At 41.7% G+C, this 26,765-nt stretch overlaps 4 protein-coding genes across 4 annotated transcripts; all 4 read left to right on the top strand.

Annotated features, from left to right (window-relative positions):
* Positions 1-458: 458 nt before the first annotated feature.
* On the top strand, positions 459-1,178 carry LOC308653315 (proline-rich protein 23C-like; the record flags this gene model as incomplete). Its single annotated transcript, XM_081301917.1, has 1 exon — positions 459-1,178. The coding sequence occupies one exon, from the start codon at positions 459-461 to the stop codon at positions 1,176-1,178; it is 720 nt and encodes a 239-aa protein (XP_081158043.1).
* A 6,789-nt stretch (positions 1,179-7,967) lies between these two features.
* On the top strand, positions 7,968-8,687 carry LOC308653314 (proline-rich protein 23C-like; the record flags this gene model as incomplete). The annotated part of the gene is made up of 1 exon (XM_081301916.1): positions 7,968-8,687. The coding sequence occupies one exon, from the start codon at positions 7,968-7,970 to the stop codon at positions 8,685-8,687; it is 720 nt and encodes a 239-aa protein (XP_081158042.1).
* A 6,778-nt stretch (positions 8,688-15,465) lies between these two features.
* On the top strand, positions 15,466-16,185 carry LOC308653313 (proline-rich protein 23C-like; the record flags this gene model as incomplete). The annotated part of the gene is made up of 1 exon (XM_081301915.1): positions 15,466-16,185. The coding sequence occupies one exon, from the start codon at positions 15,466-15,468 to the stop codon at positions 16,183-16,185; it is 720 nt and encodes a 239-aa protein (XP_081158041.1).
* Positions 16,186-22,973: 6,788 nt separating this feature from the next.
* On the top strand, positions 22,974-23,693 carry LOC308653312 (proline-rich protein 23C-like; the record flags this gene model as incomplete). Its single annotated transcript, XM_081301914.1, has 1 exon — positions 22,974-23,693. The coding sequence occupies one exon, from the start codon at positions 22,974-22,976 to the stop codon at positions 23,691-23,693; it is 720 nt and encodes a 239-aa protein (XP_081158040.1).
* Positions 23,694-26,765: the final 3,072 nt, after the last annotated feature.

Raw genomic sequence — 26,765 nt, 5'->3', positions numbered from 1 at the left:
CAGAATCCTGGAAGACATGAATTCTAACGTTAGCCATCTTGAAATTCTACGCCTGTTTTTATCCCTCCACGCAAGAAACACCAGTGATTCTGCCCACTAGGTATTTCCCCACAGAGACACACCACAGCCAAAGCTGTTAGCCAGCCGACTCCTCCCATCTAGGGGCGGAGCTCCGTAGGGGCGGAGCTTAGCGTGACACTGGAACTTGGGTTGCGCGGGCAATATAATTGGCCCTCCAGGGCGCATCCGGGTCAGTGCATAGTTGCAAGGTTCCAAAGTGGGACGCCAAGCACAGCAGTGGGCGCAGATCCAAAGAAGCTAGGACTGCCGCCCACTCGAAAGCTTAGCGCACCTCACCTGTCCTCTGGACCTGACTGTCAGCACGCGCAGGACCGCGCCGCCTGCGCCCCGCACTCACTTTGCCCCGAAACGGGAGCATCCACCACAGCGCTGTCGACATGGTGGGCATTCGTCCACGCAGCCCCAGCGCCTGCCCTGCGCCCTGCGGGGGACCACAGCCTGGAGGACCTGGCCCTGCCAAACGCCGCCGACTAGACGACCCTGCAGACCCTGCAGAGGCCCCGGCGGAACCCACCTTGCAAAACTCTGCAGCAGCAGCCAACGCCACCGCGCTCACCTCCGTGGTGGTTGTGGCCGCGGGCTGCTCCTTACAGGTACCCATGGACGACGGCGACCTGGTGCTACAGCCTGCGCCAAGCTCTGTCCTGCAAGTGAGTCTCCAAGGACACAACCTCATTCTGATCCCTGAGGGCCTCGTGGGAGCCACCGACCAACGCCCAGGAGGCCAGGGAGACTGTCCTGAAGACCCGGAACTGGGCGCCTTCCTGAGACCCCTCGGTGAGAACATGGTCGTCGAGCAGGGATTCTTCTGCGAATTTATGCCAGAGATCGTCAGAAAAATAGAGGCCTTCGAGGAGCAATGGATGGACCCTCCAGCCGGCCCGCAGGGGCCCATCCCATATCTCCGTGCTTGGGCCCCCACCCCTAGTCCAGTGAGGCGCTCTTCTAATCCCGCCTACGACGTGGATTTCCACCTTCTGAGGCCCTTCCCCACCTCACCACTGCAACCTCTACCTCCCTCTCCAAGTTCAAGTCCCCAGGTGCGTCCTCAGCGCTCTCCAGGCCCTAGGAGCAAAGCCTGCAGACGTCTGTTCTAGGAAGAAAGGAACTTCTCCCCACCCCACCACCGGACCCAACTCCTGGACACTCTCCTGGGGGGCCTGCTGGATCCCCAGAGCCCCTCAATAGTCAGCAATTCTGTGCTGACAATTGTTTTTTCTGTACCCGATTGTAAGGAAATAAAGACATCAGGAAGAGAAGGCAGATTCCACATTTCATCTTGGAAATGGAAAATCTTCAGGAAAACCAAAAACTGTGTTTTCAGATTTGGGGGATTCTTCACAGGATCATTCTCTAAACACACACACACACACACACACACACACACACACACACACACACACCATTTCCCTGCATTTTGTAGACGTTGTTTTCTCTCAAATGCACTTTTTAACTCATGTCGCCATTCCCCTCTTTTTTCCCCAAACCAAGAAAGCACTGGCTTTCTTATGCTGTGAGTTTCCTTCTGTGTTTTCCCATGGATTTATGAAGACATTCAGCCATAGCATGTCTAGTTCTTGATTTTTCCAGCTGCTGCCCCAGTGAACTGCCAAATACTATGATGGTTGCCACATCTGATTGTATGGTGTTTGTTCTCAGCAGTCTCTTAACCTGTTGAAGAAATTCTCTTCCAATCTTACTTCTTAATGTAAATGAGATTTATGTGGAATTTTATCAGATGTTGTCAGCATGCATTGGAATATATTTTTTAAATAAGTTCATCTGGTGATTTAAACCAATAGACTGATGGAAATGTTTGCTTTACTGCTATTCCACAGTGTTTTCTACCATTTAAATTGTACCCTGATTTTTTTCTAATGTAAATAAAACTTGTAACATTTGAAATGTTAATTTATTACCATGTTTGCTTCATTTCTATAAAGTAAAATATTACAAAACTGAAGCCAAAGGGTCATTTCATTTCAAAACATCAGTAACTATTCAGATTGACCACCGCACCTTACTAATTATTATTTTTAATTTTTAGTTGTACCTGAAAATACCTTTAGTTTATTCATTTATCTATTTTTTAATGTGATGCTGAGGATTGAACCCAGTGCCTCCATGGACTAGGCAAGGGTTCTACTGCTGAGCTACAACTCCAAATCCACATTACCAATTCTTTCCTACCTTTTTATTCTTAACATTCTACTCATTCAGTCTAGCCTCAATTTTCATCTGGCTGAAGAATATCCTTTCATAGTTATTTCCACCATGTCCTATGTGTGGTAAACTATCTTGGTTCTATAAATTTGAACATGGTTTTGCATGATAAACTCTCTTAGTATTGTATGCCTGAAAAGGCCATTATTACTCATGTATGAACATTTCAATTTGGTGTCAACACAGCTTATATATAATCAGAGATATGATAAATTATTGTATAGTTGTGTATTAAGAATTGTAAGGCAAAATAAATTTTAAAAAGAAAAAACGCCGTTATTACATATTCATTCTTAAATATAAAATGATATATAACTGTTTGAACAATATTCGCCTATTGCCATTTTTGTGATTGCAAGATAAAAAGTCTGCGAATCAAGTTGTTATTCCTTTTAGATGTGACTTTTCTACTCATTGTAGTATATTTTTAAATTGTCTTATTTTACACTTTGTGTTCCTTGATTTTTAAATGTTTTTATTATTGCATTATAGTTATACATAATAGTGGGGTACATTTTTGACACTCATATATGCATAGAATATAATTGGTTCCATTTTAATAACCATTACTTCCACTTTCCCTTCTCTCCACTCTCCCCTGTTCCTCTTCCTCTCTACTAGTCTTCCTTCTATTTATTTTTAGCTTTTTAATCAGTTGCTTTATAGATAATACATAATGATAGAATGCACTATGACATATTCACATATGTACATAGCATAATATGATCAATTTCACTCCACAGCTCCACACTTTGCCCACTCCTCCTCCTTCTCCCTCAATTCCCTTCTTCCATTCCACTGATGTCCCAAAGGAAAAAATTAAGAGCATGAATAAAGGGCTTACAGAATGAGGAAATCTTTACCACTACTCTTCTGACAGGGAATTAATACTTAGAATATATTAAGAACTCAAAAATCTTAATCCCCCCCCCCAAGTCACAAAAGAACCAATCAATAAGTGGGCAAAAGAACTAAACACACTTCTGAAAAGAAGAAATACAAACGACTAACAAACATGAAAAAAAATGTTCAAAATGTTCAACATCCCTAGAAATCAGGGAAATGGGAGATACAGGAGTTTGGATTGCTTCAGAATCATGAAAGATCCAGTCATACCAGTGTTTTGGAAGAATCATCCAAACATATTTTTAAATCATTAGGAATTGTGACAGAATCAATATGGAATAGAGTAAAAAGCATTCAAGAAATGAGGGGCAAGAGCCCCAGGATTGGAATGAGAGTGGAGAGCTGCACTAAGAAAGAGTAGTGGGCGGGATTGGTGTGGTGGCTCCCGTATTCCCAGAAGACCATCCCAACATCTGAAGGTTGAGGCAGGAGGGTCACAAGTTCAAAGCCATCCTCAGCAACTTAGTGAGGCCCTAAGCAACTCAGTGAGACCCTGTCTCTAAACTACAAAAAAGAACAGGGAGTGTGGATCAGTGGTTGAGGTTCCCTGGGTTCAATCCCTGGTACCAATACAAAACACAAAAATAACAAACAAACAAAAAAACAAAAAAACAGTAGTGTGGAATTGAATGGCCATTTCTAAAATAATCAATGCATTTGGGAATGAGAAGGATGGTTAATTACCAATGAAATCTAAATATGAGATCCAGGCAGTCTCTTCAACTCATACAATTAGTCTTACATCTCTTGGAGCTAGGGGTAGGAACCTAAGCACCTGACCCAGAGTTTACTGAACAGATAGGTTGAATTCTCAAATTAGGCAAGTCTGTGCTGGTGAGGTCACACCTCTGATTGGGCTCTGACACATGGGGTAAAGACAACCAGGTGGACAGATTTGAATATCTTGAATTCCCAGACCCCAAGCCTGGAGAACTGGCCTGGTCTTCTCTGTTAATGGTTGACAGTGCCTTGCATTAAGTTGACAGAAGCAGCTCCCTGGCAAGGCAACATGAATTGACCTCAAAACCTTCCCTTAACTCCTCTCCACCACAAGGCCAGTAATTAAAGTTAAGCCCAGAAATATGGGCCTGTAACCAATGAAGGGGAGGGAAGAAAGGCACATAATTGTGTGTGTGTGTGTGTGTGTGTGTGTGTGTGTGTGCCTGCGCGAGTGTGTGCATGCATGTGTGTGTGTGTGTGCAGGTGTATGTGTCTGTTCTGCAGGATTCACCCAACATAAACCAGTAGGAATCAAGTATAAAACTGAAGCTGCTGGATATCAGCCTGTTAAAGAGAGAGTTTGGAAATTTAGAAGAATTCTCCTGTAATACAAGAGAGTTTTAACACCCTGGCAAGGACTTTGTTAAGACAGTACTCACATTCTTAAAAGCAACTCTCAGAAGCTTGGAGAAAAGAATGATCCACAGTACAAGCATATAAGCATATAAGTCTTACAAGAGGCAGGACAAAAGTGTTGAAAGGAAAGAGGACTTAGAGGTCACCTGTCAGAAATAGTCTATGAGAATATTCAAATAACCACAAAGTATACCAGAAGTAGAACTGTAAGAATAATAGGGAATCAGGTAATCAGGTCATCAAAGACTATAGGAGAGCCATAGACACTTCATTAGACATCTGAGAAGTAAATGGTGTGTAGTATTCTGAGACCCAATTTATTAAAGTAAAAAAAAAAAGAAGAGAGGAACATTTTATAGAAAATATAAGAAAATAATTGCCAATAATTATATAAAAAAAATGATGTAGCCACACAGGTAATCAGAAATGCAAAATAAAAACACAGGGTAGCACTTTACTATACCGGGTTGGAAAAGATTTAAGAATCCAGCAATAAGAAATGCATGCAAGGCAAGTAACCCAGTCGATAAATGGGTACATGAAGTGTACAGACACTTCTCAAAAGAAGTATGAAGGGTCAACAATTATATAAAAAAATGTTCAACATTTTTAGCCACCAGGGAAATGCACAACAGGGTAGGGGATGTGGCTCAGCAGCACAGCACTTGCTTAGCACCAGCAAGGCCCTGGGTTGGATAATCCGCACCAATAAAAATAAATAAATAAAGGGAAATGCATATCAAAACTATACTGAGCAGTGGTGTATGCCTGCAATCCCAGCTGCTAGGGAGGCTGAGGCAGAAAGATTGTGAGTTCAAATCCAGCCTCAGCAACTTAGTGAGGCCCTTAGCAACTCAGTGAGACCCTGTCTCTAAATAGAATACAAATAAGGACCTGGGGATGTGGCTCAGTGGTTAAAGGCCCCTGGGTTCATTCCCAAGTACAAAAACAAACAAACAAACAAATAACCTATACTGAGATTCCATCTGACTTCAGTTAGAAGTGCAGCCATCAAGAATACAAACAATAAATGCTGGTGAGGATGGGATGATGGGGTAAGAAACTCTTACACACTGTTGGTGGGAATATAAATTAGTAGAGCCACTGTGGAAATCAGTATGGGGGTTCTTCAAAAGGCTAAAAATAAATCTGCCATATGATCCAGCTATACCACATTTGGGTATTTGTCAAAAAATAAAAAATAAAGACAGCACATTTTACAGATAACATGCATACCATGTTTATTGCAGCACAATTCACATTAGCCAAGTAATGGGATCAACCAAGGTGTCTGTCAACAGATAAATGGATAAAGAATACTATATATATATATATATATATATATATATATATATATATATATATACACACACACACACACACACACACACACATATGCACACACACAAAATGCAGTTTTATTCAGACATAAAGAAGAACAAAAATGTCACTTGCAGAAGAATAGATGAAACTGGAGACCATAATTTTTTTGAGTGAATAAGTCAAAATCAGAGAGAAAAGTACCATGTGTTTTCTCCCATGTGTGGAAACTAGGAGGGAAAAAAAGGACCCCATGAAATTAGAAGGGAGATGGGAGAGTAGAGGGAAGGGATCAGGGGAGAAAAGAAGGAATAGTGAGGGAAGCACTGGGGAATGAAATTGATCCATTTATGGTTTTGTGTATTAACCAATGAGCCACAGTCAAAGTTGCCATTCTGTACATTTTATATGCACTGATGAATGGAAGAAAAGCAGGCAGGCCAGCAGACAGGCAGGCATATGAGAGATAAATGTTTGCAAGAATGTAGTGAAATTGAAACACATTGGGCTCCCGCGAATGTAAACCAAGAAATAGAAACATTGGAAATAAAACAGGGTAGACACACATGTTAATATGAAAGGCACACACAGTACCAAATCAGTGTTCGTTAGGTGTACACAATAAATACCTAAATTAAGTATAATTGATTTAAAGTCACGATTGCATTTGATTCTACAACAAACATAAATGAAGTGTTTAATTATGGGAAATTTTGCTTTACCACTTAGAGCCTCAGCTGTTGTAAGGGGAAAAAAAAGATCATATCTGGCAAGACCAGGGTGAGGAAGTACCAAGGATTGAACCCAGGGATAACAATTTAACCACTGAGCCAAATCCCCAGCCCGTTTTTTTTTTTTTTTTTTTCTTGAGACAGGGTCTCTCTAAATTGCTTAAGATCTCTTTAAATTGTTGAGGCGGGCTTTCAACTTGGGATCCTCTGGTTTCAACTGGCCAAATCGCCCGGATTACAGACATGCACCACTACGCCTCGAAAAATCATTTTTTAAAACAGTAAAATGGTGGACATATAAGTAAGTGCTCAATAAAAAAGAAAAAAAAGTTAATTGTATTGCTTTAATTTTAATAATGCAATTAACAATTTTATTACAGGCCTTAACCTTCAGGAACAAACTGCCATAAAGCTTTTCATTTTAGTATTTAAAATGCACTTTTCCTAAAAGAAAAATCTACATTTTTCATTTATTCTTAAGATAAAACGATTGTCAAACATTAAAAAGAATTTCAGGCCGGGCATGGTGGTGCAAGCCTGCAATCCCAGCAACTCAGCAGGCTGAGGAAAGAGGATCAGGAGTTCAAAGTCAATCTCAGCAACAGTTAGGCTCTAAACAACCTACCAAGATCCTAACTCTAAATAAAATACATAAAGAGCTGGGGATGTGGCTCAGTGATGCAGTGCCCCCGAGTTCTAAGTACCTCCCCATCCCCTCAAAATAATAATAATAATAAAATACTCAGAACTGGAATCTTGCTTAGCATTTGTAAGTCCCTGAGTTCAATCCCCAGCAGCAGAAAGGACAAAGTGGGGGGGCACTTTAAGTAGCCTTTGGGTGGGTTGGCGGTTGGGGATTACTAGGTGCAGGGGACTTTTTGAGTGTTTTCCCCAGAATCCTGGAAGACATGAATTCTAACGTTAGCCATCTTGAAATTCTACGCCTGTTTTTATCCCTCCACGCAAGAAACACCAGTGATTCTGCCCACTAGGTATTTCCCCACAGAGACACACCACAGCCAAAGCTGTTAGCCAGCCGACTCCTCCCATCTAGGGGCGGAGCTCCGTAGGGGCGGAGCTTAGCGTGACACTGGAACTTGGGTTGCGCGGGCAATATAATTGGCCCTCCAGGGCGCATCCGGGTCAGTGCATAGTTGCAAGGTTCCAAAGTGGGACGCCAAGCACAGCAGTGGGCGCAGATCCAAAGAAGCTAGGACTGCCGCCCACTCGAAAGCTTAGCGCACCTCACCTGTCCTCTGGACCTGACTGTCAGCACGCGCAGGACCGCGCCGCCTGCGCCCCGCACTCACTTTGCCCCGAAACGGGAGCATCCACCACAGCGCTGTCGACATGGTGGGCATTCGTCCACGCAGCCCCAGCGCCTGCCCTGCGCCCTGCGGGGGACCACAGCCTGGAGGACCTGGCCCTGCCAAACGCCGCCGACTAGACGACCCTGCAGACCCTGCAGAGGCCCTGGCGGAACCCACCTTGCAAAACTCTGCAGCAGCAGCCAACGCCACCGCGCTCACCTCCGTGGTGGTTGTGGCCGCGGGCTGCTCCTTACAGGTACCCATGGACGACGGCGACCTGGTGCTACAGCCTGCGCCAAGCTCTGTCCTGCAAGTGAGTCTCCAAGGACACAACCTCATTCTGATCCCTGAGGGCCTCGTGGGAGCCACCGACCAACGCCCAGGAGGCCAGGGAGACTGTCCTGAAGACCCGGAACTGGGCGCCTTCCTGAGACCCCTCGGTGAGAACATGGTCGTCGAGCAGGGATTCTTCTGCGAATTTATGCCAGAGATCGTCAGAAAAATAGAGGCCTTCGAGGAGCAATGGATGGACCCTCCAGCCGGCCCGCAGGGGCCCATCCCATATCTCCGTGCTTGGGCCCCCACCCCTAGTCCAGTGAGGCGCTCTTCTAATCCCGCCTACGACGTGGATTTCCACCTTCTGAGGCCCTTCCCCACCTCACCACTGCAACCTCTACCTCCCTCTCCAAGTTCAAGTCCCCAGGTGCGTCCTCAGCGCTCTCCAGGCCCTAGGAGCAAAGCCTGCAGACGTCTGTTCTAGGAAGAAAGGAACTTCTCCCCACCCCACCACCGGACCCAACTCCTGGACACTCTCCTGGGGGGCCTGCTGGATCCCCAGAGCCCCTCAATAGTCAGCAATTCTGTGCTGACAATTGTTTTTTCTGTACCCGATTGTAAGGAAATAAAGACATCAGGAAGAGAAGGCAGATTCCACATTTCATCTTGGAAATGGAAAATCTTCAGGAAAACCAAAAACTGTGTTTTCAGATTTGGGGGATTCTTCACAGGATCATTCTCTAAACACACACACACACACACACACACACACACACACACACACACCATTTCCCTGCATTTTGTAGACGTTGTTTTCTCTCAAATGCACTTTTTAACTCATGTCGCCATTCCCCTCTTTTTTCCCCAAACCAAGAAAGCACTGGCTTTCTTATGCTGTGAGTTTCCTTCTGTGTTTTCCCATGGATTTATGAAGACATTCAGCCATAGCATGTCTAGTTCTTGATTTTTCCAGCTGCTGCCCCAGTGAACTGCCAAATACTATGATGGTTGCCACATCTGATTGTATGGTGTTTGTTCTCAGCAGTCTCTTAACCTGTTGAAGAAATTCTCTTCCAATCTTACTTCTTAATGTAAATGAGATTTATGTGGAATTTTATCAGATGTTGTCAGCATGCATTGGAATATATTTTTTAAATAAGTTCATCTGGTGATTTAAACCAATAGACTGATGGAAATGTTTGCTTTACTGCTATTCCACAGTGTTTTCTACCATTTAAATTGTACCCTGATTTTTTTCTAATGTAAATAAAACTTGTAACATTTGAAATGTTAATTTATTACCATGTTTGCTTCATTTCTATAAAGTAAAATATTACAAAACTGAAGCCAAAGGGTCATTTCATTTCAAAACATCAGTAACTATTCAGATTGACCACCGCACCTTACTAATTATTATTTTTAATTTTTAGTTGTACCTGAAAATACCTTTAGTTTATTCATTTATCTATTTTTTAATGTGATGCTGAGGATTGAACCCAGTGCCTCCATGGACTAGGCAAGGGTTCTACTGCTGAGCTACAACTCCAAATCCACATTACCAATTCTTTCCTACCTTTTTATTCTTAACATTCTACTCATTCAGTCTAGCCTCAATTTTCATCTGGCTGAAGAATATCCTTTCATAGTTATTTCCACCATGTCCTATGTGTGGTAAACTATCTTGGTTCTATAAATTTGAACATGGTTTTGCATGATAAACTCTCTTAGTATTGTATGCCTGAAAAGGCCATTATTACTCATGTATGAACATTTCAATTTGGTGTCAACACAGCTTATATATAATCAGAGATATGATAAATTATTGTATAGTTGTGTATTAAGAATTGTAAGGCAAAATAAATTTTAAAAAGAAAAAACGCCGTTATTACATATTCATTCTTAAATATAAAATGATATATAACTGTTTGAACAATATTCGCCTATTGCCATTTTTGTGATTGCAAGATAAAAAGTCTGCGAATCAAGTTGTTATTCCTTTTAGATGTGACTTTTCTACTCATTGTAGTATATTTTTAAATTGTCTTATTTTACACTTTGTGTTCCTTGATTTTTAAATGTTTTTATTATTGCATTATAGTTATACATAATAGTGGGGTACATTTTTGACACTCATATATGCATAGAATATAATTGGTTCCATTTTAATAACCATTACTTCCACTTTCCCTTCTCTCCACTCTCCCCTGTTCCTCTTCCTCTCTACTAGTCTTCCTTCTATTTATTTTTAGCTTTTTAATCAGTTGCTTTATAGATAATACATAATGATAGAATGCACTATGACATATTCACATATGTACATAGCATAATATGATCAATTTCACTCCACAGCTCCACACTTTGCCCACTCCTCCTCCTTCTCCCTCAATTCCCTTCTTCCATTCCACTGATGTCCCAAAGGAAAAAAATTAAGAGCATGAATAAAGGGCTTACAGAATGAGGAAATCTTTACCACTACTCTTCTGACAGGGAATTAATACTTAGAATATATTAAGAACTCAAAAATCTTAATCCCCCCCCCCAAGTCACAAAAGAACCAATCAATAAGTGGGCAAAAGAACTAAACACACTTCTGAAAAGAAGAAATACAAACGACTAACAAACATGAAAAAAAAAATGTTCAAAATGTTCAACATCCCTAGAAATCAGGGAAATGGGAGATACAGGAGTTTGGATTGCTTCAGAATCATGAAAGATCCAGTCATACCAGTGTTTTGGAAGAATCATCCAAACATATTTTTAAATCATTAGGAATTGTGACAGAATCAATATGGAATAGAGTAAAAAGCATTCAAGAAATGAGGGGCAAGAGCCCCAGGGTTGGAATGAGAGTGGAGAGCTGCACTAAGAAAGAGTAGTGGGCGGGATTGGTGTGGTGGCTCCCGTATTCCCAGAAGACCATCCCAACATCTGAAGGTTGAGGCAGGAGGGTCACAAGTTCAAAGCCATCCTCAGCAACTTAGTGAGGCCCTAAGCAACTCAGTGAGACCCTGTCTCTAAACTACAAAAAAGAACAGGGAGTGTGGATCAGTGGTTGAGGTTCCCTGGGTTCAATCCCTGGTACCAATACAAAACACAAAAATAACAAACAAACAAAAAAACAAAAAAACAGTAGTGTGGAATTGAATGACCATTTCTAAAATAATCAATGCATTTGGGAATGAGAAGGATGGTTAATTACCAATGAAATCTAAATATGAGATCCAGGCAGTCTCTTCAACTCATACAATTAGTCTTACATCTCTTGGAGCTAGGGGTAGGAACCTAAGCACCTGACCCAGAGTTTACTGAACAGATAGGTTGAATTCTCAAATTAGGCAAGTCTGTGCTGGTGAGGTCACACCTCTGATTGGGCTCTGACACATGGGGTAAAGACAACCAGGTGGACAGATTTGAATATCTTGAATTCCCAGACCCCAAGCCTGGAGAACTGGCCTGGTCTTCTCTGTTAATGGTTGACAGTGCCTTGCATTAAGTTGACAGAAGCAGCTCCCTGGCAAGGCAACATGAATTGACCTCAAAACCTTCCCTTAACTCCTCTCCACCACAAGGCCAGTAATTAAAGTTAAGCCCAGAAATATGGGCCTGTAAACAATGAAGGGGAGGGAAGAAAGGCACATAATTGTGTGTGTGTGTGTGTGTGTGTGTGTGTGTGTGCCTGCGCGAGTGTGTGCATGCATGTGTGTGTGTGTGTGCAGGTGTATGTGTCTGTTCTGCAGGATTCACCCAACATAAACCAGTAGGAATCAAGTATAAAACTGAAGCTGCTGGATATCAGCCTGTTAAAGAGAGAGTTTGGAAATTTAGAAGAATTCTCCTGTAACACAAGAGAGTTTTAACACCCTGGCAAGGACTTTGTTAAGACAGTACTCACATTCTTAAAAGCAACTCTCAGAAGCTTGGAGAAAAGAATGATCCACAGTACAAGCATATAAGCATATAAGTCTTACAGGAGGCAGGACAAAAGTGTTGAAAGGAAAGAGGACTTAGAGGTCACGTGTCAGAAATAGTCTATGAGAATATTCAAATAACCACAAAGTATACCAGAAGTAGAACTGTAAGAATAATAGGGAATCAGGTAATCAGGTCATCAAAGACTATAGGAGAGCCATAGACACTTCATTAGACATCTGAGAAGTAAATGGTGTGTAGTATTCTGAGACCCAATTTATTAAAGTAAAAAAAAATAGAAGAGAGGAACATTTTATAGAAAATATAAGAAAATAATTGCCAATAATTATATGAAAAAAAATGATGTAGCCACACAGGTAATCAGAAATGCAAAATAAAAACACAGGGTAGCACTTTACTATACCGGGTTGGAAAAGATTTAAGAATCCAGCAATAAGAAATGCATGCAAGGCAAGTAACCCAGTCGATAAATGGGTACATGAAGTGTACAGACACTTCTCAAAAGAAGTATGAAGGGTCAACAATTATATAAAAAAATGTTCAACATTTTTAGCCACCAGGGAAATGCACAACAGGGTAGGGGATGTGGCTCAGCAGCACAGCACTTGCTTAGCACCAGCAAGGCCCTGGGTTGGATAATCCGCACCAATAAAAATAAATAAATAAAGGGAAATGCATATCAAAACTATACTGAGCAGTGGTGTATGCCTGCAATCCCAGCTGCTAGGGAGGCTGAGGCAGAAAGATTGTGAGTTCAAATCCAGCCTCAGCAACTTAGTGAGGCCCTTAGCAACTCAGTGAGACCCTGTCTCTAAATAGAATACAAATAAGGACCTGGGGATGTGGCTCAGTGGTTAAAGGCCCCTGGGTTCATTCCCAAGTACAAAAACAAACAAACAAACAAATAACCTATACTGAGATTCCATCTGACTTCAGTTAGAAGTGCAGCCATCAAGAATACAAACAATAAATGCTGGTGAGGATGGGATGATGGGGTAAGAAACTCTTACACACTGTTGGTGGGAATATAAATTAGTAGAGCCACTGTGGAAATCAGTATGGGGGTTCTTCAAAAGGCTAAAAATAAATCTGCCATATGATCCAGCTATACCACATTTGGGTATTTGTCAAAAAATAAAAAATAAAGACAGCACATTTTACAGATAACATGCATACCATGTTTATTGCAGCACAATTCACATTAGCCAAGTAATGGGATCAACCAAGGTGTCTGTCAACAGATAAATGGATAAAGAATACTATATATATATATATATATATATATATATATATATATATATACACACACACACACACACACACACACATATGACAACCACAAAATGCAGTTTTATTCAGACATAAAGAAGAACAAAAATGTCACTTGCAGAAGAATAGATGAAACTGGAGACCATAATTTTTTTGAGTGAATAAGTCAAAATCAGAGAGAAAAGTACCATGTGTTTTCTCCCATGTGTGGAAACTAGGAGGGAAAAAAAGGACCCCATGAAATTAGAAGGGAGATGGGAGAGTAGAGGGAAGGGATCAGGGGAGAAAAGAAGGAATAGTGAGGGAAGCACTGGGGAATGAAATTGATCCATTTATGGTTTTGTGTAGTAACCAATGAGCCACAGTGAAAGTTGCCATTCTGTACATTTTATAGGCACTGATGAATGGAAGAAAAGCAGGCAGGCCAGCAGACAGGCAGGCATATGAGAGATAAATGTTTGCAAGAATGTAGTGAAATTGAAACACATTGGGCTCCCGCGAATGTAAACCAAGAAATAGAAACATTGGAAATAAAACAGGGTAGACACACATGTTAATATGAAAGGCACACACAGTACCAAATCAGTGTTCGTTAGGTGTACACAATAAATACCTAAATTAAGTATAATTGATTTAAAGTCACGATTGCATTTGATTCTACAACAAACATAAATGAAGTGTTTAATTATGGGAAATTTTGCTTTACCACTTAGAGCCTCAGCTGTTGTAAGGGGAAAAAAAAGATCATATCTGGCAAGACCAGGGTGAGGAAGTACCAAGGATTGAACCCAGGGATAACAATTTAACCACTGAGCCAAATCCCCAGCCCGTTTTTTTTTTTTTTTTTCTTGAGACAGGGTCTCTCTAAATTGCTTAAGATCTCTTTAAATTGTTGAGGCGGGCTTTCAACTTGGGATCCTCTGGTTTCAACTGGCCAAATCGCCCGGATTACAGACATGCACCACTACGCCTAGAAAAATCATTTTTTAAAACAGTAAAATGGTGGACATATAAGTAAGTGCTCAATAAAAAAGAAAAAAAAGTTAATTGTATTGCTTTAATTTTAATAATGCAATTAACAATTTTATTACAGGCCTTAACCTTCAGGAACAAACTGCCATAAAGCTTTTCATTTTAGTATTTAAAATGCACTTTTCCTAAAAGAAAAATCTACATTTTTCATTTATTCTTAAGATAAAACGATTGTCAAACATTAAAAAGAATTTCAGGCCGGGCATGGTGGTGCAAGCCTGCAATCCCAGCAACTCAGCAGGCTGAGGAAAGAGGATCAGGAGTTCAAAGTCAATCTCAGCAACAGTTAGGCTCTAAACAACCTACCAAGATCCTAACTCTAAATAAAATACATAAAGAGCTGGGGATGTGGCTCAGTGATGCAGTGCCCCCGAGTTCTAAGTACCTCCCCATCCCCTCAAAATAATAATAATAATAAAATACTCAGAACTGGAATCTTGCTTAGCATTTGTAAGTCCCTGAGTTCAATCCCCAGCAGCAGAAAGGACAAAGTGGGGGGGCACTTTAAGTAGCCTTTGGGTGGGTTGGAGGTTGGGGATTACTAGGTGCAGGGGACTTTTTGAGTGTTTTCCCCAGAATCCTGGAAGACATGAATTCTAACGTTAGCCATCTTGAAATTCTACGCCTGTTTTTATCCCTCCACGCAAGAAACACCAGTGATTCTGCCCACTAGGTATTTCCCCACAGAGACACACCACAGCCAAAGCTGTTAGCCAGCCGACTCCTCCCATCTAGGGGCGGAGCTCCGTAGGGGCGGAGCTTAGCGTGACACTGGAACTTGGGTTGCGCGGGCAATATAATTGGCCCTCCAGGGCGCATCCGGGTCAGTGCATAGTTGCAAGGTTCCAAAGTGGGACGCCAAGCACAGCAGTGGGCGCAGATCCAAAGAAGCTAGGACTGCCGCCCACTCGAAAGCTTAGCGCACCTCACCTGTCCTCTGGACCTGACTGTCAGCACGCGCAGGACCGCGCCGCCTGCGCCCCGCACTCACTTTGCCCCGAAACGGGAGCATCCACCACAGCGCTGTCGACATGGTGGGCATTCGTCCACGCAGCCCCAGCGCCTGCCCTGCGCCCTGCGGGGGACCACAGCCTGGAGGACCTGGCCCTGCCAAACGCCGCCGACTAGACGACCCTGCAGACCCTGCAGAGGCCCCGGCGGAACCCACCTTGCAAAACTCTGCAGCAGCAGCCAACGCCACCGCGCTCACCTCCGTGGTGGTTGTGGCCGCGGGCTGCTCCTTACAGGTACCCATGGACGACGGCGACCTGGTGCTACAGCCTGCGCCAAGCTCTGTCCTGCAAGTGAGTCTCCAAGGACACAACCTCATTCTGATCCCTGAGGGCCTCGTGGGAGCCACCGACCAACGCCCAGGAGGCCAGGGAGACTGTCCTGAAGACCCGGAACTGGGCGCCTTCCTGAGACCCCTCGGTGAGAACATGGTCGTCGAGCAGGGATTCTTCTGCGAATTTATGCCAGAGATCGTCAGAAAAATAGAGGCCTTCGAGGAGCAATGGATGGACCCTCCAGCCGGCCCGCAGGGGCCCATCCCATATCTCCGTGCTTGGGCCCCCACCCCTAGTCCAGTGAGGCGCTCTTCTAATCCCGCCTACGACGTGGATTTCCACCTTCTGAGGCCCTTCCCCACCTCACCACTGCAACCTCTACCTCCCTCTCCAAGTTCAAGTCCCCAGGTGCGTCCTCAGCGCTCTCCAGGCCCTAGGAGCAAAGCCTGCAGACGTCTGTTCTAGGAAGAAAGGAACTTCTCCCCACCCCACCACCGGACCCAACTCCTGGACACTCTCCTGGGGGGCCTGCTGGATCCCCAGAGCCCCTCAATAGTCAGCAATTCTGTGCTGACAATTGTTTTTTCTGTACCCGATTGTAAGGAAATAAAGACATCACGAAGAGAAGGCAGATTCCACATTTCATCTTGGAAATGGAAAATCTTCAGGAAAACCAAAAACTGTGTTTTCAGATTTGGGGGATTCTTCACAGGATCATTCTCTAAACACACACACACACACACACACACACACACACACACACACACACCATTTCCCTGCATTTTGTAGACGTTGTTTTCTCTCAAATGCACTTTTTAACTCATGTCGCCATTCCCCTCTTTTTTCCCCAAACCAAGAAAGCACTGGCTTTCTTATGCTGTGAGTTTCCTTCTGTGTTTTCCCATGGATTTATGAAGACATTCAGCCATAGCATGTCTAGTTCTTGATTTTTCCAGCTGCTGCCCCAGTGAACTGCCAAATACTATGATGGTTGCCACATCTGATTGTATGGTGTTTGTTCTCAGCAGTCTCTTAACCTGTTGAAGAAATTCTCTTCCAATCTTACTTCTTAATGTAAATGAGATTTATGTGGAATTTTATCAGATGTTGTCAGCATGCATTGGAATATATTTTTTAAATAAGTTCATCTGGTGATTTAAACCAATAGACTGATGGAAATGTTTGCTTTACTGCTATTCCACAGTGTTTTCTACCATTTAAATTGTACCCTGATTTTTTTCTAATGTAAATAAAACTTGTAACATTTGAAATGTTAATTTATTACCATGTTTGCTTCATTTCTATAAAGTAAAATATTACAAAACTGAAGCCAAAGGGTCATTTCATTTCAAAACATCAGTAACTATTCAGATTGACCACCGCACCTTACTAATTATTATTTTTAATTTTTAGTTGTACCTGAAAATACCTTTAGTTTATTCATTTATCTATTTTTTAATGTGATGCTGAGGATTGAACCCAGTGCCTCCATGGACTAGGCAAGGGTTCTACTGCTGAGCTACAACTCCAAATCCACATTACCAATTCTTTCCTACCTTTTTATTCTTAACATTCTACTCATTCAGTCTAGCCTCAATTTTCATCTGGCTGAAGAATATCCTTTCATAGTTATTTCCACCATGTCCTATGTGTGGTAAACTATCTTGGTTCTATAAATTTGAACATGGTTTTGCATGATAAACTCTCTTAGTATTGTATGCCTGAAAAGGCCATTATTACTCATGTATGAACATTTCAATTTGGTGTCAACACAGCTTATATATAATCAGAGATATGATAAATTATTGTATAGTTGTGTATTAAGAATTGTAAGGCAAAATAAATTTTAAAAAGAAAAAACGCCGTTATTACATATTCATTCTTAAATATAAAATGATATATAACTGTTTGAACAATATTCGCCTATTGCCATTTTTGTGATTGCAAGATAAAAAGTCTGCGAATCAAGTTGTTATTCCTTTTAGATGTGACTTTTCTACTCATTGTAGTATATTTTTAAATTGTCTTATTTTACACTTTGTGTTCCTTGATTTTTAAATGTTTTTATTATTGCATTATAGTTATACATAATAGTGGGGTACATTTTTGACACTCATATATGCATAGAATATAATTGGTTCCATTTTAATAACCATTACTTCCACTTTCCCTTCTCTCCACTCTCCCCTGTTCCTCTTCCTCTCTACTAGTCTTCCTTCTATTTATTTTTAGCTTTTTAATCAGTTGCTTTATAGATAATACATAATGACAGAATGCACTATGACATATTCACATATGTACATAGCATAATATGATCAATTTCACTCCACAGCTCCACACTTTGCCCACTCCTCCTCCTTCTCCCTCAATTCCCTTCTTCCATTCCACTGATGTCCCAAAGGAAAAAATTAAGAGCATGAATAAAGGGCTTACAGAATGAGGAAATCTTTACCACTACTCTACTGACAGGGAATTCATACTTAGAATATATTAAGAACTCAAAAATCTTAACCCCCCCCCCCAAATCACAAAAGAACCAATCAATAAGTGGGCAAAAGAACTAAACACACTTCTGAAAAGAAGAAATACAAACGACTAACAAACATGAAAAAAAAATGTTCAAAATGTTCAACATCCCTAGAAATCAGGGAAATGGGAGATACAGGAGTTTGGATTGCTTCAGAATCATGAAAGATCCAGTCATACCAGTGTTTTGGAAGAATCATCCAAACATATTTTTAAATCATTAGGAATTGTGACAGAATCAATATGGAATAGAGTAAAAAGCATTCAAGAAATGAGGGGCAAGAGCCCCAGGGTTGGAATGACAGTGGAGAGCTACACTAAGAAAGAGTAGTGGGCGGGATTGGTGTGGTGGCTCCCTTATTCCCAGAAGACCATCCCAACATCTGAAGGTTGAGGCAGGAGGGTCACAAGTTCAAAGCCATCCTCAGCAACTTAGTGAGGCCCTAAGCAACTCAGTGAGACCCTGTCTCTAAACTACAAAAAAGAACAGGGAGTGTGGATCAGTGGTTGAGGTGAGGTTCCCTGGGTTCAATCCCTGGTACCAATACAAAACACAAAAATAACAAACAAACAAAAAAACAAAAAAACAGTAGTGTGGAATTGAATGACCATTTCTAAAATAATCAATGCATTTGGGAATGAGAAGGATGGTTAATTACCAATGAAATCTAAATATGAGATCCAGGCAGTCTCTTCAACTCATACAATTAGTCTTACATCTCTTGGAGCTAGGGGTAGGAACCTAAGCACCTGACCCAGAGTTTACTGAACAGATAGGTTGAATTCTCAAATTAGGCAAGTCTGTGCTGGTGAGGTCACACCTCTGATTGGGCTCTGACACATGGGGTAAAGACAACCAGGTGGACAGATTTGAATATCTTGAATTCCCAGACCCCAAGCCTGGAGAACTGGCCTGGTCTTCTCTGTTAATGGTTGACAGTGCCTTGCATTAAGTTGACAGAAGCAGCTCCCTGGCAAGGCAACATGAATTGACCTCAAAACCTGCCCTTAACTCCTCTCCACCACAAGGCCAGTAATTAAAGTTAAGCCCAGAAATATGGGCCTGTAAACAATGAAGGGGAGGGAAGAAATGCACATAATTGTGTGTGTGTGTGTGTGTGTGTGTGTGTGTGTGTGCCTGCGCGAGTGTGTGCATGCATGTGTGTGTGTGTGTGTGCAGGTGTATGTGTCTGTTCTGCAGGATTCACCCAACATAAACCAGTAGGAATCAAGTATAAAACTGAAGCTGCTGGATATCAGCCTGTTAAAGAGAGAGTTTGGAAATTTAGAAGAATTCTCCTGTAATACAAGAGAGTTTTAACACCCTGGCAAGGACTTTGTTAAGACAGTACTCACATTCTTAAAAGCAACTCTCAGAAGCTTGGAGAAAAGAATGATCCACAGTACAAGCATATAAGCATATAAGTCTTACAGGAGGCAGGAAAAAAGTGTTGAAAAGAAAGAGGACTTAGAGGTCACCTGTCAGAAATAGTCTATGAGAATATTCAAATAACCACAATGTATACCAGAAGTAGAACTGTAAGAATAATAGGGAATCAGATAATCAGGTCATAAAAGAGTATAGGAGAGCCATAGACACTTCATTAGTCATCTGAGAAGTAAATGGTGTGTAGTATTCTGAGACCCAATTTATTAAAGTAAAAAAAAAATAGAAGAGAGGAATATTTTATAGAAAATATAAGAAAATAATTGCCAATAATTATATGAAAAAAAATGATGTGGCCACACAGGTAATCAGAAATGCAAAATAAAAACACAGGGTAGCACTTTACTATATCGGGTAGGAAAAGATTTAAGAATCCAGCAATAAGAAATGCTTGCAAGGCAAGTAACCCAGTCGATAAATGGGTACATGAAGTGTACAGACACTTCTCAAAAGAAGTATGAAGGGTCAACAATTATATAAAAAAATGTTCAACATTTTTAGCCACCAGGGAAATGCACAACAGGGTAGGGGATGTGGCTCAGCAGCACAGCACTTGCTTAGCACCAGCAAGGCCCTGGGTTGGATAATCTGCACCAATAAAAATAAATAAATAAAGGGAAATGCATATCAAAACTATACTGAGCAGTGGTGTACGCCTGCAATCCCAACTGCTAGGGAGGCTGAGGCAGAAAGATTGTGAGTTCAAATCCAGCCCCAGCAACTTAGTGAGGCCTTTAGCAACTCAGTGAGACCCTGTCTCTAAATAGAATACAAATAAGGACCTCGGGATGTGGCTCAGTGGTTAAAGGCCCCTGGGTTCATTCCCCAGTACAAAAACAAACAAACAAAGAAATAACCTATACTGAGATTCCATCTGACTTCAGTTAGAAGTGCAGCCATCAAGAATACAAACAATAAATGCTGGTGAGGATGGGATGATGGGGTAAGAAACTCTTACACACTGTTGGTGGGAATATAAATTAGTACAGCCACTATGGAAATCAGTATGGGGGTTCTTCAAAAGGCTAAAAATAAATCTGCCATATGATCCAGCTATACCACATTTGGGTATTTGTCAAAAAATAAAAAATAAAGACAGCACATTTTACAGATAGCATGCATACCATCTTTATTGCAGCACAATTCACATTAGCCAAGTAATGGGATCAACCAAGGTGTCTGTCAACAGATAAATGGATAAAGAATATTATATATATATATATATATATATATATATATACACACACACACACACACACACACACACACACATATGCACACACACAAAATGCAGTTTTATTCAGACATAAAGAAGAACAAAAATGTCACTTGCAGAAGAATAGATGAAACTGGAGACCATAAATTTTGAGTGAATAAGTCAAAATCAGAGAGAAAAGTACCATGTGTTTTCTCCCATGTGTGGAAACTAGGAGGGAAAAAAAGGACCCCATGAAATTAGAAGGGAGATGGGAGAGTAGAGGGAAGGGATCAGGGGAGAAAAGAAGGAATAGTGAGGGAAGCACTGGGGAATGAAATTGATCCATTTATGGTTTTGTGTAGTAACCAATGAGCCACAGTGAAAGTTGCCATTCTGTACATTTTATAGGCACTGATGAATGGAAGAAAAGCAGGCAGGCCAGCAGACAGGCAGGCATATGAGAGATAAATGTTTGCAAGAATGTAGTGAAATTGAAACACATTGGGCTCCCGCGAATGTAAACCAAGAAATAGAAACATTGGAAATAAAACAGGGTAGACACACATGTTAATATGAAAGGCACACACAGTACCAAATCAGTGTTCGTTAGGTGTACACAATAAATACCTAAATTAAGTATAATTGATTTAAAGTCACGATTGCATTTGATTCTACAACAAACATAAATGAAGTGTTTAATTATGGGAAATTTTGCTTTACCACTTAGAGCCTCAGCTGTTGTAAGGGGAAAAAAAAGATCATATCTGGCAAGACCAGGGTGAGGAAGTACCAAGGATTGAACCCAGGGATAACAATTTAACCACTGAGCCAAATCCCCAGCCCGTTTTTTTTTTTTTTTTTTTCTTGAGACAGGGTCTCTCTAAATTGCTTAAGATCTCTTTAAATTGTTGAGGCGGGCTTTCAACTTGGGATCCTCTGGTTTCAACTGGCCAAATCGCCCGGATTACAGACATGCACCACTACGCCTAGAAAAATCATTTTTTAAAACAGTAAAATGGTGGACATATAAGTAAGTGCTCAATAAAAAAGAAAAAAAAGTTAATTGTATTGCTTTAATTTTAATAATGCAATTAACAATTTTATTACAGGCCTTAACCTTCAGGAACAAACTGCCATAAAGCTTTTCATTTTAGTATTTAAAATGCACTTTTCCTAAAAGAAAAATCTACATTTTTCATTTATTCTTAAGATAAAACGATTGTCAAATATTAAAAAGAATTTCAGGCCGGGCATGGTGGTGCAAGCCTGCAATCCCAGCAACTCAGCAGGCTGAGGAAAGAGGATCAGGAGTTCAAAGTCAATCTCAGCAACAGTTAGGCTCTAAACAACCTACCAAGATCCTAACTCTAAATAAAATACATAAAGAGCTGGGGATGTGGCTCAGTGATGCAGTGCCCCCGAGTTCTAAGTACCTCCCCATCCCCTCAAAATAATAATAATAATAATAAAATACTCAGAACTGGAATCTTGCTTAGCATTTGTAAGTCCCTGAGTTCAATCCCCAGCAGCAGAAAGGACAAAGTGGGGGGGCACTTTAAGTAGCCTTTGGGTGGGTTGGCGGTTGGGGATTACTAGGTGCAGAGGACTTTTTGAGTGTTTTCCCCAGAATCCTGGAAGACATGAATTCTAACGTTAGCCATCTTGAAATTCTACGCCTGTTTTTATCCCTCCACGCAAGAAACACCAGTGATTCTGCCCACTAGGTATTTCCCCACAGAGACACACCACAGCCAAAGCTGTTAGCCAGCCGACTCCTCCCATCTAGGGGCGGAGCTCCGTAGGGGCGGAGCTTAGCGTGACACTGGAACTTGGGTTGCGCGGGCAATATAATTGGCCCTCCAGGGCGCATCCGGGTCAGTGCATAGTTGCAAGGTTCCAAAGTGGGACGCCAAGCACAGCAGTGGGCGCAGATCCAAAGAAGCTAGGACTGCCGCCCACTCGAAAGCTTAGCGCACCTCACCTGTCCTCTGGACCTGACTGTCAGCACGCGCAGGACCGCGCCGCCTGCGCCCCGCACTCACTTTGCCCCGAAACGGGAGCATCCACCACAGCGCTGTCGACATGGTGGGCATTCGTCCACGCAGCCCCAGCGCCTGCCCTGCGCCCTGCGGGGGACCACAGCCTGGAGGACCTGGCCCTGCCAAACGCCGCCGACTAGACGACCCTGCAGACCCTGCAGAGGCCCCGGCGGAACCCACCTTGCAAAACTCTGCAGCAGCAGCCAACGCCACCGCGCTCACCTCCGTGGTGGTTGTGGCCGCGGGCTGCTCCTTACAGGTACCCATGGACGACGGCGACCTGGTGCTACAGCCTGCGCCAAGCTCTGTCCTGCAAGTGAGTCTCCAAGGACACAACCTCATTCTGATCCCTGAGGGCCTCGTGGGAGCCACCGACCAACGCCCAGGAGGCCAGGGAGACTGTCCTGAAGACCCGGAACTGGGCGCCTTCCTGAGACCCCTCGGTGAGAACATGGTCGTCGAGCAGGGATTCTTCTGCGAATTTATGCCAGAGATCGTCAGAAAAATAGAGGCCTTCGAGGAGCAATGGATGGACCCTCCAGCCGGCCCGCAGGGGCCCATCCCATATCTCCGTGCTTGGGCCCCCACCCCTAGTCCAGTGAGGCGCTCTTCTAATCCCGCCTACGACGTGGATTTCCACCTTCTGAGGCCCTTCCCCACCTCACCACTGCAACCTCTACCTCCCTCTCCAAGTTCAAGTCCCCAGGTGCGTCCTCAGCGCTCTCCAGGCCCTAGGAGCAAAGCCTGCAGACGTCTGTTCTAGGAAGAAAGGAACTTCTCCCCACCCCACCACCGGACCCAACTCCTGGACACTCTCCTGGGGGGCCTGCTGGATCCCCAGAGCCCCTCAATAGTCAGCAATTCTGTGCTGACAATTGTTTTTTCTGTACCCGATTGTAAGGAAATAAAGACATCAGGAAGAGAAGGCAGATTCCACATTTCATCTTGGAAATGGAAAATCTTCAGGAAAACCAAAAACTGTGTTTACAGATTTGGGGGATTCTTCACAGGATCATTCTCTAAACACACACACACACACACACACACACACACACACACACACACACACACCATTTCCCTGCATTTTGTAGACGTTGTTTTCTCTCAAATGCACTTTTTAACTCATGTCGCCATTCCCCTCTTTTTTCCCCAAACCAAGAAAGCACTGGCTTTCTTATGCTGTGAGTTTCCTTCTGTGTTTTCCCATGGATTTATGAAGACATTCAGCCATAGCATGTCTAGTTCTTGATTTTTCCAGCTGCTGCCCCAGTGAACTGCCAAATACTATGATGGTTGCCACATCTGATTGTATGGTGTTTGTTCTCAGCAGTCTCTTAACCTGTTGAAGAAATTCTCTTCCAATCTTACTTCTTAATGTAAATGAGATTTATGTGGAATTTTATCAGATGTTGTCAGCATGCATTGGAATATATTTTTTAAATAAGTTCATCTGGTGATTTAAACCAATAGACTGATGGAAATGTTTGCTTTACTGCTATTCCACAGTGTTTTCTACCATTTAAATTGTACCCTGATTTTTTTCTAATGTAAATAAAACTTGTAACATTTGAAATGTTAATTTATTACCATGTTTGCTTCATTTCTATAAAGTAAAATATTACAAAACTGAAGCCAAAGGGTCATTTCATTTCAAAACATCAGTAACTATTCAGATTGACCACCGCACCTTACTAATTATTATTTTTAATTTTTAGTTGTACCTGAAAAATACCTTTAGTTTATTCATTTATCTATTTTTTAATGTGATGCTGAGGATTGAACCCAGTGCCTCCATGGACTAGGCAAGGGTTCTACTGCTGAGCTACAACTCCAAATCCACATTACCAATTCTTTCCTACCTTTTTATTCTTAACATTCTACTCATTCAGTCTAGCCTCAATTTTCATCTGGCTGAAGAATATCCTTTCATAGTTATTTCCACCATGTCCTATGTGTGGTAAACTATCTTGGTTCTATAAATTTGAACATGGTTTTGCATGATAAACTCTCTTAGTATTGTATGCCTGAAAAGGCCATTGTTTCTCATGTATGAACATTTCAATTTGGTGTCAACACAGCTTATATATAATCAGAGATATGATAAATTATTGTATAGTGGTGTATTAAGAATTGTAATGCAAAATAAATTTTAAAAAGAAAAAAACGCCGTTATTACATACTCATTCTTAAATATAAAATGATATATAACTGCTTGAACAATATTCGCCTATTGCCATTTTTGTGGTTGCAAGATAAAAAGTCTGCGAATCAAGTTGTTATTCCATTTAGATGTGACTTTTCTACTCATTGTAGTATATTTTTAAATTGTCTTATTTTACACTTTGTGTTCCTTGATTTTTAAATGTTTTTATTATTGCATTATAGTTATACATAATAGTGGGGTTCATTTTTGACACTCATATATGCATAGAATATAATTGGTTCTATTTTAATAACCATTACTTCCACTTTCCCTTCTCTCCACTCTCCCCTGTTCCTCTTCCTCTCTACTAGTCTTCCTTCTATTTATTTTTAGCTTTTTAATCAGTTGCTTTATAGATAATACATAATGATAGAATGCACTATGACATATTCACATATGTACATAGCATAATATGATCAATTTCACTCCACAGCTCCACACTTTGCCCACTCCTCCTCCTTCTGCCTCAATTCCCTTCTTCCATTCCACTGATGTCCCAAAGGAAAAAATTAAGAGCATGAATAAAGGGCTTACAGAATGAGGAGATCTTTACCACTACTCTTCTGACAGGGAATTAATACTTAGAATATATTAAGAACTCAAAAGTCTTAATCCCCCCCCAAATCACAAAACAACCAATCAATAAGTGGGCAAAAGAACTAAACACACTTCTGAAAAGAAGAAATACAAACGACTAACAAACATGAAAAAAAAAATGTTCAAAATGTTCAACATCCCTAGAAATCAGGGAAATGGGAGATACAGGAGTTTGGATTGCTTCAGAATCATGAAAGATCCAGTCATACCAGTGTTTTGGAAGAATCATCCAAACATATTTTTAAATCATTAGGAATTGTGACAGAATCAATATGGAATAGAGTAAAAAGCATTCAAGAAATGAGGGGCAAGAGCCCCAGGTTTGGAATGACAGTGGAGAGCTGCACTAAGAAAGAGTAGTGGGCGGGATTGGTGTGGTGGCTCCCGTATTCCCAGAAGACCATCACAACATCTGAAGGTTGAGGCAGGAGGGTCACAAGTTCAAAGCCATCCTCAGCAACTTAGTGAGGCCCTAAGCAACTCAGTGAGACCCTGTCTCTAAACTACAAAAAAGAACAGGGAGTGTGGATCAGTGGTTGAGGTTCCCTGGGTTCAATCCCTGGTACCAATACAAAACACAAAAATAACAAACAAACAAAAAAACAAAAAAACAGTAGTGTGGAATTGAATGACCATTTCTAAAATAATCAATGCATTTGGGAATGAGAAGGATGGTTAATTACCAATGAAATCTAAATATGAGATCCAGGCAGTCTCTTCAACTCATACAATTAGTCTTACATCTCTTGGAGCTAGGGGTAGGAACCTAAGCACCTGACCCAGAGTTTACTGAACAGATAGGTTGAATTCTCAAATTGTCTGTGCTGGTGAGGTCACACCTCTGATTAGGCTCTGACACATGGGGTAAAGACAACCAGGTGGACAGATTTGAATATCTTGAATTCCCAGACCCCAAGCCTGGAGAACTGGCCTGGTCTTCTCTGTTAATGGTTGACAGTGCCTTGCATTAAGTTGACAGAAGCAGCTCCCTGGCAAGGCAACATGAATTGACCTCAAAACCTTCCCTTAACTCCT

Source organism: Spermophilus citellus, assembly GCF_964194105.1.
Source record: "Spermophilus citellus genome assembly, chromosome: 7".
Lineage (NCBI taxonomy): Eukaryota > Metazoa > Chordata > Mammalia > Rodentia > Sciuridae > Spermophilus > Spermophilus citellus.
The sequence above is the reverse complement of the archived record's forward strand: the minus strand, read 5'-3'. Positions and strand labels throughout refer to the sequence as shown.